The sequence below is a fragment of the Esox lucius genome, chromosome 12 (genome assembly GCF_011004845.1).
Source record: "Esox lucius isolate fEsoLuc1 chromosome 12, fEsoLuc1.pri, whole genome shotgun sequence".
Lineage (NCBI taxonomy): Eukaryota > Metazoa > Chordata > Actinopteri > Esociformes > Esocidae > Esox > Esox lucius.
The window spans coordinates 26506392-26520973 of record NC_047580.1 but is presented as its reverse complement, the minus strand read 5'-3'; the positions used below and the strand labels follow the sequence as shown (position 1 = coordinate 26520973).

The 14582-nt window shown below is 38.2% G+C and overlaps 1 protein-coding gene across 5 annotated transcripts in view; it reads left to right on the top strand.

Moving 5' to 3' along the window:
- The window catches only part of LOC114828773 (complement receptor type 1-like), a 99966-nt gene extending 86107 nt beyond the window's left edge, over positions 1 to 13859 (top strand). The window contains exons 10-18 of one of the 5 annotated variants that reach the window (XM_034295817.1): positions 3465 to 3538; positions 5152 to 5334; positions 6175 to 6351; positions 6701 to 6802; positions 8953 to 8988; positions 9125 to 9166; positions 9768 to 9813; positions 10266 to 10345; positions 10671 to 13859. In XM_034295817.1, coding sequence (XP_034151708.1) covers positions 3465 to 3538; positions 5152 to 5334; positions 6175 to 6351; positions 6701 to 6802; positions 8953 to 8988; positions 9125 to 9166; positions 9768 to 9813; positions 10266 to 10326 — 721 coding nt within the window. In that variant the 3' untranslated portion in view covers positions 10327 to 10345; positions 10671 to 13859. The remainder of the gene's footprint in view (positions 1 to 3464; positions 3539 to 5151; positions 5335 to 6174; positions 6352 to 6700; positions 6803 to 8952; positions 8989 to 9124; positions 9167 to 9767; positions 9814 to 10265; positions 10346 to 10670) is intronic. The other 4 variants (XM_034295818.1, XM_034295815.1, XM_034295819.1 and 1 more) reach the window with 4 other exon arrangements.
- The last annotated feature ends 723 nt before the right edge of the window (positions 13860 to 14582 follow it).

Here is a 14582-nt window from a genome sequence, read left to right as displayed (position 1 = left end):
CAAGCTGCATTCATCTTGCCATCAATTTTCACAAGATTCCCTGTCCCTTTAGACCTCACATTCTCCCAAAACATCAGTGAGCCACCACAATGCTTCACATTGGGGATGGTATTAGGTTCACTATAGGCCTTGTTGACCCCTCTCCAAACATAGTGCTTATGGTTGTTACCATGAAGCTCTATTTTGGTCTCATCACTCCAAATTACAGTGTGCCAGTTGCTGTGAGGCGTGTCAAGGGGATGTTTGGCATATTGTAACAGGACTTGTTTGTGGCATTGGCGCAGTAAAGGCTTCTTCGTGGCAACTTGACCATGCAGCAAATTTTTCTTCAATTATCGTCAGATTGTGCTCCTTGAAACAACCACACCACCTTTTTCCAGAGCAGCCTGTATTTCTCTTGAGGTTACCTGTGGGTTTTTCTTTGTATCCCAAATAATTCTTCTGGCAGTTTTGGCTGAAATCTTTATGGGCCTACCTGACCTTGGCTTGGTATCAAGAGATCCATGAATTTTCCACTTCCTAATAAGTGATTGAACAGTACTGACTGGCATTTGCAAGGCTTTGGATATCTTTTTATATCCTTTTTTATATCCATCTGTATAAAGTTCCATTACCTTGTTACGCAGGTCTTTTGACAGTTCTTTTCTGCTCCACATGGCTCAGTATCCAGCCAGCTCAGTGCATCCATGCGAGAGCTAACAAACTCATTGACTATTTATACAGGGACACTAATTGAAATTTTAAAAGCCACCTTTAATTACAATTTTCATCTGTGTGTATCAACTTGTATGTCTGTAACAAGGCCAAACATTTAAGGTTATGTAAACTTTTTATCAGGGCCATTTGGGTGATTTCTGTTATCATTATAATTTCTCTTATCATAGCCACACAACTATGTGATAATATATGGCTTTTTTTTGCATGATCTGTCATATTTTAAAAATCAATGCCAAAATTTCACAATTTCTGCCCGGGTATGCATACATATGAGCACAACTGTACATCCATAATATTTCTTCCCATCTAAAATATGTGTACTTTTTTTTAAAGAATACTTTATGGAACTATTTTTAACATTACGTTTTCTTTTTGGCTCTTGTGGGAATTCAACCTACAACCTGGCAGCTAGCTTCTGAATATCTATAATTGTGTCTTTATTTTCTCACTTAAAATTGTAACCTGAACGGAACAAAAACACATTTTTTTGCCACATTCCAAAAGTTAGGGAGACAACATATTGTGATATATTCAACAAAAGTGCAGGTGTGTCTGAATTTGCTTCAATCTGTATGTATTCCCATCCATAAATCTCTGAACAGTTGAAATATGTTGAATCAGAACCTAGAATCCGGGCCTGTTTGTTCTAACATTTGACTACTTGCCACTCTGTCACATGACGTTATATGCCTTCTTGGTGTTTGGATATGGATTGGAATGTTGGCATAAAACAGCTCTGTATTTCACACTACACTTGATGTTCTGCGTCCATGAAAGTCTGACTGGTTTTCTGTTTTTTTTTATTTCAGTAAGGTCGTGTGGCTCCCCAGGAGAAATTCTGAACGGGCATTTTGAATTTCCTAACGGGATTGATTTTGGTGCCACAGTTCATACCAAATGTGACGTTGGGTAAGTACAGGGCTTTGCTTTCTAAATCTATTAAAAACAAGAAAAGGAACCAGCCCACAATTTTCCCAGCCTGTGATTAGAAGGGTTGAATGTTGTTACCCCTGGCTGTATTCGATCTACGGTTTCATATGTGGCAGACCATAGACTGTATATATAATGGACGACGCCCTTTCGCTCTTTTCCATTGGTGAAAAATGAAGCCACCAGTGTCCTGATACGGCGCTGACATCTTGGACTTGCGTCTGCGCAGATGGCGATCTTGGGACCAGTTCTGCGCAGTAGTTATGCGCAGTAGCGAGAAGGAAGTAAAGCCCTAAAGCCGCGAAATCAACGGCCTCACCCCTGTGCCCCGCCCTCACTCTCCCTCGCAGAATGCGCATACCGTAATCAATCGCAAGTCCAAGTACAGTACAACCTTTGCTTGTTAAACCTAGACGATATGTTATAGCCTAACTTACATCATGTTTAACCTTAATTTAGAATAGGCATAATACAAAAATAATTGGTAACTTCTAGCTAACGATCACCTGCTAGCTATTAACATGGCTATTAACGAGGCTTGTTGTCTTTTAGCTAACGTTAGCTAGCCCATTACATTTATTTACTAATTAAATAGCTTATAAATTTAACTTACCGAAAAAAATTCAAAGATCGATTGGAAATGCCAGATCGGTTTGCACAATGTACTGCAGAACAAACCATTATGTCCGTGTGAAATTATAGAAATTTAGAGATTAAATGTAAAGTTCCAATCTCCTCAGTCCTCCGAAGATTCAGTGGCTCCTTGGCTCAGATAGCTGTCAATCACAGCTGTGAATCACGACGTCACACCACCGTTTTTAGAGCATTAAATAACTAACTAAAAACAAACTTATTTTAAAAACAAACTCTTGAATTTACATTAGGGTGATACAAACTACAGTAAATGACAGAAACCAGCTTCGGAAAAAATATATTTGAAGAGTAATTTAATTGTTTAGTTGGTCTCGCGTCCCATTGAATAACATGGGGAGGGCGGGGTTTATGACCTATACTGGGACCACTCACCAGGGGGCGATCGAGACGTTTTGGCTTCACTTTTCAGGGCTTGTGCGGCACGCTTGTGGCAGACTGTGTCTTTAACCACTACGCTCTTTAAACAGCGAGTGTTGTTGCATGTGATACGTGTGTAGAGATGTGGTGTCTGTTTACTTCTGCATTTTAAATCAATTGGTCGAAACTCCACAGATCTTGAATCTAGTTCCATACGTTAGCTAACATCCAAACAAACAGCAGGTTAACAGGCTCGCTACACTACATTTAACGCATTAAATTTGAGATTGCTCTAGATGGCTAGCTAATAGATATACAGTAATGAAAAAAACAGACTATGGCTCGTTCCACTACGCATTGTGAACTACGCAATGTAAATTGAAATTTAGAGGAATGTATTCGTTGTTGGTGCATTTCATCCATCACGATTTAACAGGTTTACTTTAGGCTTACTATAATTTAGCTATTGAGGCTTGTAGCCAGATAAGTTTTAGTCTATCCTAAAATAATCCTAATGCCACATTTTTTGTCCGTGGCGAGGATCAAATGTCGGTCACTTATATGGTAGTCCCCATCCCTAACTACTATGTTATTTAACAATGGGTAGTCACTCACTCAGTAAGGAACATTCGCTCTTATTGGCCAGCTCCACTTTAGCGGTCCGGCAAAACGTTAAATCCCTTTCTGTTTACGATTTGTCATTACTATCTTGATCAACATTTGAGCTGTGAACATTCTGTAGTAAGCTTTGCTGTCCTAAAATAAATAATCCAAATACTGTGTCATTGTTTATATCTATTTTTCAGCTATAACCTTGTGGGCAGTGGTAATAGGACCTGTAAGTCCCAAGGCTGGAGTGGCAGAGTTCCTATATGTGAAGGTTGGTCATTTAAATGAGCATGTTGAGTTTAAACAACAAGGCACCTCCAGTGTTATGGATCTTACATTTCAACACAGATCACAACTTTTGTCTCACAAGCTAGGGGTCCATCCAATTGGCAAAACGTTGTGCATCCTGCATGCTTTTTATGTTGATTAATATTGTGAACACTAACTTATCGCTATTTCTGCTGCAACCTGATGGTACTTTTGTTGTATCACTAATTCAACATACATTGTGCTGTTTTGTGACAATGGGCCCATTCTTTTGATAAATTGGCCTATTGCTGAATATAGTCTAAACATTATGGGTGGAGAAGATTTCATTTTATATTTATTATTTATTCTTATAATTGCATGAGGTGTGAGCATGGAGCAATTGGCAGGAATAAAGCTACATATCATCACATATATATTTTTCTCTGCTTACTTGAAGCTCTTCTCCTGGAAGTGGGATGTTATATTTTAGGCAATATTAATAAAAAATAAATAACTGACAATATTAGGAATAGACTATTCGAACTTTAAAAAGGTAACTCTGTCTGTTCTTTTGTTGGGTTGTCAAGATGTGATTCCAGAACAGAGGCTTACTTTGAGGCTTAACTTTGTAAAGCTAAACGCATCATATTTGTCTGAACTTTTGATTATTTTAGTGTACAACTGTTGATTCTCATTATTATTTCACAAACAACATTCAGAAATCAAAATACATTAAGCCTATTTGTTTATTGTATGTTTGATCCTGAAAGAGAGGGAAACGACACTGTATGCCCATTTAAAGCGCTGCTTGATGCACTCTGCTCTTTCTAAAAATCTACATCACTCTACCATTAGGTTAATATTCTATACTTCTATATTTGATATGCTTGGGCTGATTAATAAAAAGCTGTAAATGTCTTGGTTTCGCTCCGGTAGCCTACCACTCTGTCATGAGTATGATAAAATATCTCAATATGGGACAAGAGGATTATTTTAATTTATCCCAACAGTGTACTCTGTAAAAAAGAATCCCATAATTTGACAGTAAAAACCTGGCAGCACGGATGCTCAATAAATACACGGTTGCCACCTACGTAGTTCCCTTTCCTGATGGAAGGATCCTGTCAGGAAAGGGTGCTACATAAGAAAATACCATGAGGCAATTGAGATTTTCATCTGTTTAACACGATAAAAAAAGATTGTGGCCTCAAGGGTTGTTCATCTAGATCATCTCAAATCATATCCTACAATGTTCGGGGCCTGCTGGTTTTGTGTTCTACTTCATTTCAATAAGTCCCTGATGAGAGGCTTGAAATGAAAAATTGGAGTGGAACTGGCTTTGAGGTCTTGATTTTAGTGCCTCTGATCTAGATAAGTGTAGTCTTGATAAGCTCTAAATGTTTCAGGTAATCTTTTATTGCATTGATGATCAATAGCTGAGTATCAGGCCATTAAAGACTTGTTAGCAAATTGAGTAATACATTCATTGTCAATGATGTTGACTCAAAATGGTAGATTACGGTCAACCAATAGCTAAATGGGACTGCGGATTAACCTCATGAATGTGTGTTTTAGTCATTGTGACAGCCCTGTTCTTTCACAACTGTTTATAGCTGATGTTGTGCTCTCCTGCAGTGGTGATGTGTGGACCGCCCCCAAAAATTCTCAACGGTGGACCGGTAACCCCACCAGAAGAAGAGTACAAATATGGAGACGTCGTGGTATATACTTGTCAAAAGGAATTCACAATGAATGGAAGTTCATCTATAAGCTGCTCTGAGAATGGAGAATTCCAGCCATCTCCTCCTACCTGCATAGGTATGTCTAAAATGCCTCTTATTTTCATTTCACACTGAACTGTTGTAATTATTTGCTCACTGGGATTTAATTTGAGCTGTATGGACTTCCTCTACTACAGGCATTAGCAAGGTTAGGGTCCTGATGACCTTATGTGAAAAATACATGGATAGTGACAGTTCACCAAAACTTGTGACCCAGCAGCAGCCCCGCCCGGCGTGCGAGTTCAGAGGAATCAGACACCAGAAACATCATGGGAGTTAACCACCTCTCTGTTATTAAGCAGGTGTCAGCATTCACGGGGGGAGGCAGCTCTTGGCTGACACACAGTGACAGGACGTGGACAGTCCAAAGTCTATATCCAACACGCACAACCCACGTACTTTAACCCAAGTAGCTTTATGTCTAGATTGCATGTCTTTGTAGTAACGTCATGCCTGCCAATGTCTGTGTATGGTCATACTGTAAGGTGAATTTTGTTGCTTTCCTTTTCCCCATTAAGTGCTGGCGTGCCTGTCTTTGTTTTTGTTCTGTATGAGTCCTGGTCCCTCTTTTTTCCACTCTGGGGTTGACTTTTGTTATTCCTTTAAGAAGAAAAAGCAACAATATAACTATTTGAAATTGATCTGGCTATTTATTTTCTCCTTCATCCCTCTTTGCTTTAAAGGCTGCATTTCCCGGTCCTTCTAAAGTTGGCATTTTCACAAATAAGCCGAAATCTGTTAGACATGGTTAATGTGTACTGTGAGCTTATTCTAAAAACCCTGATGCAACGTTGAGCTCAGAGGTGGGTCACAAAATGGATTGTTGGCTGTAACCAAATGATGACATGCCTCCAACTGTCTGTTCTTATGTCTGCAGAGGTCTCATGTCCTACTCCAGTTGTTGAGAATGGTTTCCGGGTTGAAGGGGGCTCACCACCCTACAAACACCGGTCCTATGTCAAGTATAGCTGCAACTCTGGATACAAGATGAACGGACAGGCCTCTCTGACATGTGAAATGAATGGCTGGTCAGCTGATTTCCCATCATGCATAGGTAAGACCTGTTGATTTCATTAAATCCCTGTATGCATTAGAAGTTTTGATTTGGGTACTTTTTCCATTTATCTCTGTAATCCATTCCTTGCTGATCGCCTCTGCAGGGTTTTTGTAACAGCGTTTGTTACTATGAAGGACAAACAAGTGTTCATCCACTAATCCATTCAAACAAACCTATGTTCTACTGTGCTGCTTTACTTCCTTAACATCCGCTGCTTCACTCATGACCATTCCACTGTTCAGACCACATTAGCTGACTAATCCTCTTGGCCGGTCACGACCATGAAGTTCTGTGACAGGCTGGACAGGAGTAGTTACTGGCCTAATTTTATTTCGTGCCCTTTTAGCCATTCCAGCTACTCCAAAATCCCCTACTACTACAACAAAGCCCACTACTACCACCTCTACCAAGACACCCCCATCCGCGACAACCCCATCCACAACTAAAGGTAGAGTCCACTTTCATACTGCTTGGCAAAAAAGTATTTGGACAGAATTTGGCTTTCTCTTTTTTAGCTGTGTGCTATTACTAAGAAATTAACAAGGGATTTTACTTCCCCAAGGTAGTATATGTGAGTATATGTATAACCTATGACACTCAATTTAGTAAGATCTATTACGCTACATTAGGTGCCATTGCATTACAACACAAGAAGTTTATATATTGGCCCTTTAATTTTAAATGACTTGTTTGATTTCAAATGCAAACTTCTGGAGGATAGTGCCATAAAGATCGAAATCCTTTGAAAAATTCCAAAATGTACAGAGGGACTGGAGATACTGTGCCGTTAGTGCTGTTGCCTCACTGCGATTATTTGAGCCAGGTCGCACAAACTTTTATGACAATCTTTTTGCACAGTATTTGCACAGTTTCCAATCTGAATAAGGGATTTTTAGGGCAATGTTAGAAACGTCTCCACAAATACCATGCAAATTAAGTCAATTTCCATCAAATTAGGATGTCTAGCCCAGGGGTGCAGAAGAGCATGCAGAAAGAATTGTTTTGCCCTGCAGCATTATGTAATTTCACAATATTATTATGTAATAGACAAACTCTTTTTTCACCTTTTTATGGTATTATCTTTGTGTATGAAATATTTGTACTAATATTTTATGTCGATTTTTGTCATTTCCATCCATATTTTCTAATTAGATAATGAGCATTAAAATGCATGGATAGAAATCTCTGTTGTCGCATTGCATATTAATGTTTGAAAATATAATTTGGAGGAGGCAAATTGCTGGATTTGCTGCAGAAAGGTTGTGCTCAAAAGTCCAAACGCCATACATTTGAATAACCCTCTTCAGACGCACCATGTGTATTATTACAATATTATTAGTCTTACACTATAATATGGAGATAAAATTTACAATGTAGACATATAAATAATTAATCACAGTTATTTGTGTGACAATTAATCGTCCATTTAAATATCATAATTGTGACCGCCCTATGTACAGTCATTGGCTAATTTATAAAGTACACCCATCTCGTACGGTGTCAAAACCCTTTACTTTTAGAATAGCCTCAATTATCTAGGGCAAGATTAATTTGAATTTTTTTCAGTCAGTCTGTCCTTGATTACGTGCAGATGTTGGGGAAGAGCAGTTAGGTCTTATGGCCATTGTTAAAGCCCATAACTAGCTTATCCGATTCAAGCAGTTCGGGCTTAATGATTAGTTACGTTGATTCAGTGTGCTAGCTCTAGAACACGTCTAATACATGGAACGGCTGGAGGTCTCCTCGGCCAGGTTGATCTTAAATGCTAGGTTGGGCGTAGCTACGTCTGATTTTATGATTAGTAATTTACAGTTCTTGGACCAAATAAAATTAAAACTGGTCGTAGCTCGTAGCCTAGTCCGATGTAAGCAATGCATGTTCATGAAATCCGAAGATTCCTGGTGATAGTTTCCAGGCAACGCTCTTTGCTTAGTTACATCGCTAAGTAGGTTATTGGAAACAAAAGGGAACTTTTCAGAATGTGAAATTTGGAAAACCAAAAAAAGTCTGTACTGTAAACATTGCAAACCAGTCAAGCCTGCAGGAAATCACAGTGCCAGTTGAATTATCTATATTCTCATATTTGGTTTTAGAATAGAGGGAATGTATTATGGTAAAAATGTGGCCACTAAAACCACTTCATTAGTCTAACGTTGACCATTCTTTGTGGTAAAATAATATTCCAGTGAGGTTAGAGTGACGGGCCTTTGGAGTTTTTCAAGTCACTCCAATTTTCATGCCCTAGTCAGTGGTTGAGTTGTAGAATCATCACTGCTAAAATGAAGTACACCCTGCTTAATATGCTCAGTAAATCCACCAAGTTATTTGTGTTCAAACTTAATGTAGATCTCAACTTCAATTGAATTATAGCTACAGTAGTAATCTCGACTTCCACCGAGTGGTGGTTAATTGTGTTTTTTCCCCACCTGACTTTCTTTTGCTTAAAACATGATGTACTGTAACCTGAATGTAACAGAGCACCGTTTACCAACCACCCAATCTCATTCTTTTTAATCCTCCATCAGTTAACAGTTTTAGTAAATGAGTTTCGGTGTGTTTTGCACTGATTAACCACAAATTCAATCATTTCTATAACAGACGGTAAAGCCGGGACAGTTCCCCCTCAACCTGAAAGTAAGCTCTCTTCCAGTGGCTGTCTTAAATGTGCTGATGTTACACTAACATTTTTAGTGTCTTATGTGGTTCAAACATTATTTAGTGATGATTTATCTTTATTGTAAATTCATCTTAACATTTCTTTCTCTTATAGACAATACTGGAAAAATTGTGGGTGGTGTTTTCGGAGTTTTCTGTAAGTAGCAGCAAAAGTTTTTTCAATGATATGTGTTCTATGTGGATGACAACAGTAGAAGAAAAGCCTGTAGGCTATTCCAGACCAGTATTAATGACCTTACATTACCAATATTGCTAACAAGTGGAAACGGGTTTCAACGTTTGTTATATGCCCAGGACACAGCCGGTGTAAAACACTAGTGAAAGGCTCTCTTACAAGCTCTTTCCCAAAAGTACTGCATCCAGTTTCATGGTAATAAGATAAAAATGTGTAAGTCCTTTTGAGAAACAAGAGAAACAGAAAGTGTTTATGCAGTCAGTGCCAGTAGCATCACTACAGTGTGCAGGGTACTTGAGTGGTCAAGTACGTATATGCAAAAGGCAAAAAACACGGTGGTCAGGTGGGTGTCAGGCAGGGCTGCCTGGTTTTGGGTGGTCAGGTGGGTGTCAGGCAGGGCTGCCTGGTTTTGGGTGGTCGGGTGGATGTCAGGCAGGGCTGCCTGGTTTTGGGTGGTCGGGTGGATGTCAGACAGGATGGCCTTGTTTTGTCATGTTCTGGCAACTCCTTGTCTTTGGTCAGGCTCCTGCAAACTCAACATATGGTTGGTTTTGCTTTCCAGGTGTTTTGATAGTCATTGGTTTTATCATCTACAAATGTAAAAAACGGTAAGAAGTTTTTATTTTGTTAACTAACCCCATCCAGAGTTGCTTGCTGTCTTGGGCTCCCCTCGTCTTCTTCTTTGTGATGACTAATATGTTTGTCGCTCTTTTTCATGTTCTTTTGAGTGCTTACACACACACACACACTGGTGCTACTTTCATTCAAACGCTGCCTGATTTCCAATTTGTAAAAGCTTTCTGCTCTTTGATATCAATATGCACACACCATCCACAGTAGTGGAGCTGCCCAAGTGACCCCAGCCGTCATGTTGTCAGAAATGTGTTCAACAGAATGCTCTTAAACATTGAGCTGGTTGGTGTGTCTGTCATTGAAGAGGTCCTGAGGGATAGTTAGTCATGGTGGGGCAAGTTTTTTTTTTGTGGGGGTGAAGGTGGTTGGCCGCCTGGTCATTTAGAAATACAGTTATGGTGACCAGTGCTCGACTTTTGGGTTACAGCTCTCGAGGTGGCTACTCAGGAAATGTGGCCACTAAAACCTCTGAAGACAGAGAGCTGTAGCCTGTACCATCCGGCTATGGTAAGAAGATGGGCCTCTGACCGCACTATTTCTATTTAATTTTAGATAAGAAATATGTGTGTTTGCATTTACATCTTCATTTTGATAGGTGAGCGTAAAGGCTTATTGAACTTTGCTTCAACCTGACAATAGTGGCTTCTGTTAAATCATGTGTCGAAGTCCAACAGATGTTATCCCGTTTGTGTTCCACAGGTCCACTTGGATTTGGCATTTGTTTTTATTGGCTTGAAAGATGTTTCTATAAATGTTATTAATGTGCACTTTGTTTTTGGGAGTCTAACTGTGTATTCTTTTGTTTTTTTGTTTTGTGTAATTCCTTTCTCAGTTCCAAGTCTTCTGCTGTCGCTTAGTCTCCTACTTCTTTGAATGGAAAAGAGCCAAGTGGAACTGGCTGTTGTCAAGATCTTGATTGTACCACCCTCCTGCTTATGAATGCAGCATCGCGTCCTAAACACTAGGAATGGTAAATATCCTTTCACATGCCTAGGAGGAGTTGCCATTTCGGGATGACTTCAAACCTAACAATGAAGAATGAAGCTTGTTCCTTAGGAGTGGCCAGACCGTATTACTCACTATTCTGTTCCTGGAATACTGTTTCTTTATCTGAACCTGTTTATCTCATTGCTAGTGTTGTAATGTTTTTCCATACTTGCCTTTAGAGCCGCCGTTCACCACAAAGCCAGTTTTGCCACTTCTAAAATAAATAAATGAAAGAATGTCATATCTTTTAAAATATCAAATATACTCACTGCACAGCAATGCAGTCGTATGCAGTGTTTTAACATTGTCACTTAGGGTCAACACAATGCTTTGCTGGAGCAGCCTTTCTCAAACTTCCATTAACCATCAAAAGCCTGGCAGCCTTTTACTGCTTTAGTAAAAAAGTGATTTAACACTTTTTTTAAATTTTTTATTGAAAACAGCCATTTTTCTATAATGTCTACTATCTTAACACACTAGTAATAAAATGCTCCATTAAAGCAATTTCATTTTCTATTTTGGGAAACATTGGAGGGTATTCAACAATTGTGCGACCTCAGTTCTTTGTTTTGCCAACTCTTGCCAGTCCCACCCTTAAAGCAGGGAAACTCCTGCTTAGTGAACTCAAAGTCCTGGGACCCCAGTGAGGGACCCTGTTTCCCCTGGACATTATGAAACTTCAGAAAACCTTTTAAAGAGCATCTAAAATAAATCAGCACTGACTGCTGCTGTGAGTAGGATGTACTTACTCTTATGGTGTTGTATGGTTGTTCCATCTAGCTATATCAATGTATGCACTAAGAATAAGTTGGGTAATCGCCACTGCTTAATGACTAAAATGTGAATGTTACGATACTTTGAATTTGGCCATTGACTACTTCAACAATTTTAATAACACCTAAAAAATTTGATAAACCAAATTGTAAATCTGGAGGATTAGGCCTCTGGTTAGTTATAACTGAAATGTGTCAGAAGATCATCTATTTGTGTGTTGAAAAGAAGACACACTTTGCCTCCATATGTTTTTTTCCAAAGTACCTTCTAACATGTCCTACACAAGCGCTGTACAGGAATAGGGTCAAGATAAGATAATGGCTTAATGGAAAGTGTCATTTAAAGCAAATAGCTCCTACCATTCGAACGCTAGCAACCGATTTGTAGAAGCAAGATTGAAAACACTGTGCAATCTACTAAATAATGAAATTTGAGGTTCATTTTATAGCTGATTTATGACGTAATCTGCACTGTAATCAAGAAGACTTTCATTAGTGGAATCTGCTGCAGACCAGCAGGCATTTGTCCATTGACCGGCCACTGATCCACAGACCTGGGTTTTTTAGAAAAGACATGCAGGTTGCAGATTTGTCAAACACTCATACCCTAGAGCTGGAACAAGAGTTAAATTACAATTAGTGGCTTTTACCAAGTTTAGTTTAATTCATTAAATGAATGCCAATAGAAACGATGCATTATTCTTGTGTTTTGTAACTGTTTAAGGGATACAGGCTTCTGGCTCATTATCCAGCTTTGGAATCTTTATTTGGACTTCTAGCATGATTGTATTATTTTGTATTTATACTATATTTAAAATGCTTTTCTTTTGAGAAAAACAGTAAAAAGATTACAAATTACAATGGTCTAATGTGTTGTTACCAGAGAGAAATCATGAGTCCATGTTTTCCAATGAAACTGTCACTTGAGTCAGATAATTTAACATAAATCATTCCAAACAATTGAAACGCGGACTTCAGTTCAGGGCAAGAGTTTCTAACAAGATCCATAGGTCTTGGTTGATCTAGAAGGAGAACCTTCGATGTGAAATGTGCTGGGTTCTACTTTATGCCTTATCAATGGAAAATACCAAACATTCTGCAGTTTTTCACTTGATTTATTTCGTATTATATTTGTATTTACATTTTCCACTGACCCTTTTTGTTAATTGCTTGGTCTCATTCTAGCTGTCCTTGCAACAGAATAAATCTGTAATTTGTTGTGAGATCTAATGGCACTTCTGTACATATCAAGTCTTCTTGAAACCAGGTTGTTATTTAGAACAATACAATGTGTGAGGAAGAAAATAATTGAAATTGGATGTATATATTTTTAGTAACAATATACTTTACTAAATATGCATTTATAAAAATAAATGCAAGTACATTCATACTGATTTTTATTAGTTATGTTTTTAAAATATGTAATCTTTCATTGTATTGACAACACCACTAAGAGGAGCACTTTGATTTAAATGAAGTATTAATGAAAGAATGAAGAGTTATATTGCAGATCTCACCAGTGGAACGGTAATGCTGTACTTGCCTTTGGTTTCTGTCTGTTCAGCTATCAATGTGGAATATTTGACTTTATGGCTTATGTTGTGGTTAGATCATATTTTTTTTCCCAGTCTGAATTGTAATCTTTAAAATTAAACTGCAGTCATTTACAGATTAACTTTTACAAAAGGTTGTTATTGCTCATATCTGTTGTATTTGGGTTACTGCACTAATGTCCATATTATAGTAACAGTATTTAGTTTTTAGACCTAATTAATGAATGCACACCTCAGAAGTATGTTGTCTTAAACTGAGACTGCTGTGGTTGCATATTGTTTTATTGCTGAAGAGAAGAACTCTTCTCTTACATAAATCAAATGTTTTAAAGAACGCTAGTAGAGATTTCACATGAAAAACACGTTTTCAACCTGTTTCAGTGTAAAAGTGATTTCCTATGGAGATATCATATGTAGCGTTCTTTTTGAATGGTCACACTGGTACTCTTTGATAAGACCACCAGGACAACTCTTCTCAAGTTTGCATTCACTTTTCAAAAGTTTGATGACAGGAGAATATTCTCCTTAGGCACTGCTACATAAACATTGTTTTAAAGATCTCATGCCCCAGCTTTCAGACAATCGTGTGTGTGTGTGTGTGTGATTCTTTTTGTGTTGATCAGGGACAACACTTCCTAATTAGATCCATCATGATATGATCACAATAAAGCACCATAAACATGGCCATAGACCTGCCATAGAAATTTTTACACTATGACGTGTCTTTATTTACTCTATTAGCCCTGTGCTCAGGTACTTCAAATGTAGAAAGAAAAAAAAAAAGGTGTGGGGAGTCCCCTGGTAGTAGGTTTTGTTAGTAAAATAAGTAATTGAAAAAGGCTAATACAAACATGTTAATTTGTAGGCCCCTCTAGTTAATTACATGCTCTAACTTTGATTTCCCTCACCAACAAACACCTTTAAGAAAATGTAAAAGATTACCATAATTCTCCTTATGAAACATCGGAAGCTATTTTCAATACAATACCTCCCAAATTTCACATTTTCTGAGAACATTGAGGGGAGTAACTCAAAAGCAATACAAAAGCAACATGGGCAAACATTTTTTGTCAGACAAGTGGAACTGAACCTGGTGATTTATGTGACCATCATGCCACCTGGTGGGCTAAATGACAAATTACTAATCAGATTTCCTGAACGGTGTTTAGCCAACATTGAAATGACCAACCCACTGTGAAATGAATAATAATGTCAGTGTGAAAATGTATTCCTTGTTCATATTTCTGTGTATACATTTCTCTTGTTACTACCTTCTTTATTCACTTTTTGAAAAGGGCCTCTAAATAGGCATTTACTGTTAGTCAACACCTGTTGTGAAAAATACCATCATGACACCATCCCAAAGTGCTTACAGCCCATAGACTTCATACAGCAATTAGAATCATATATACATTGTATAAAAATCATAAT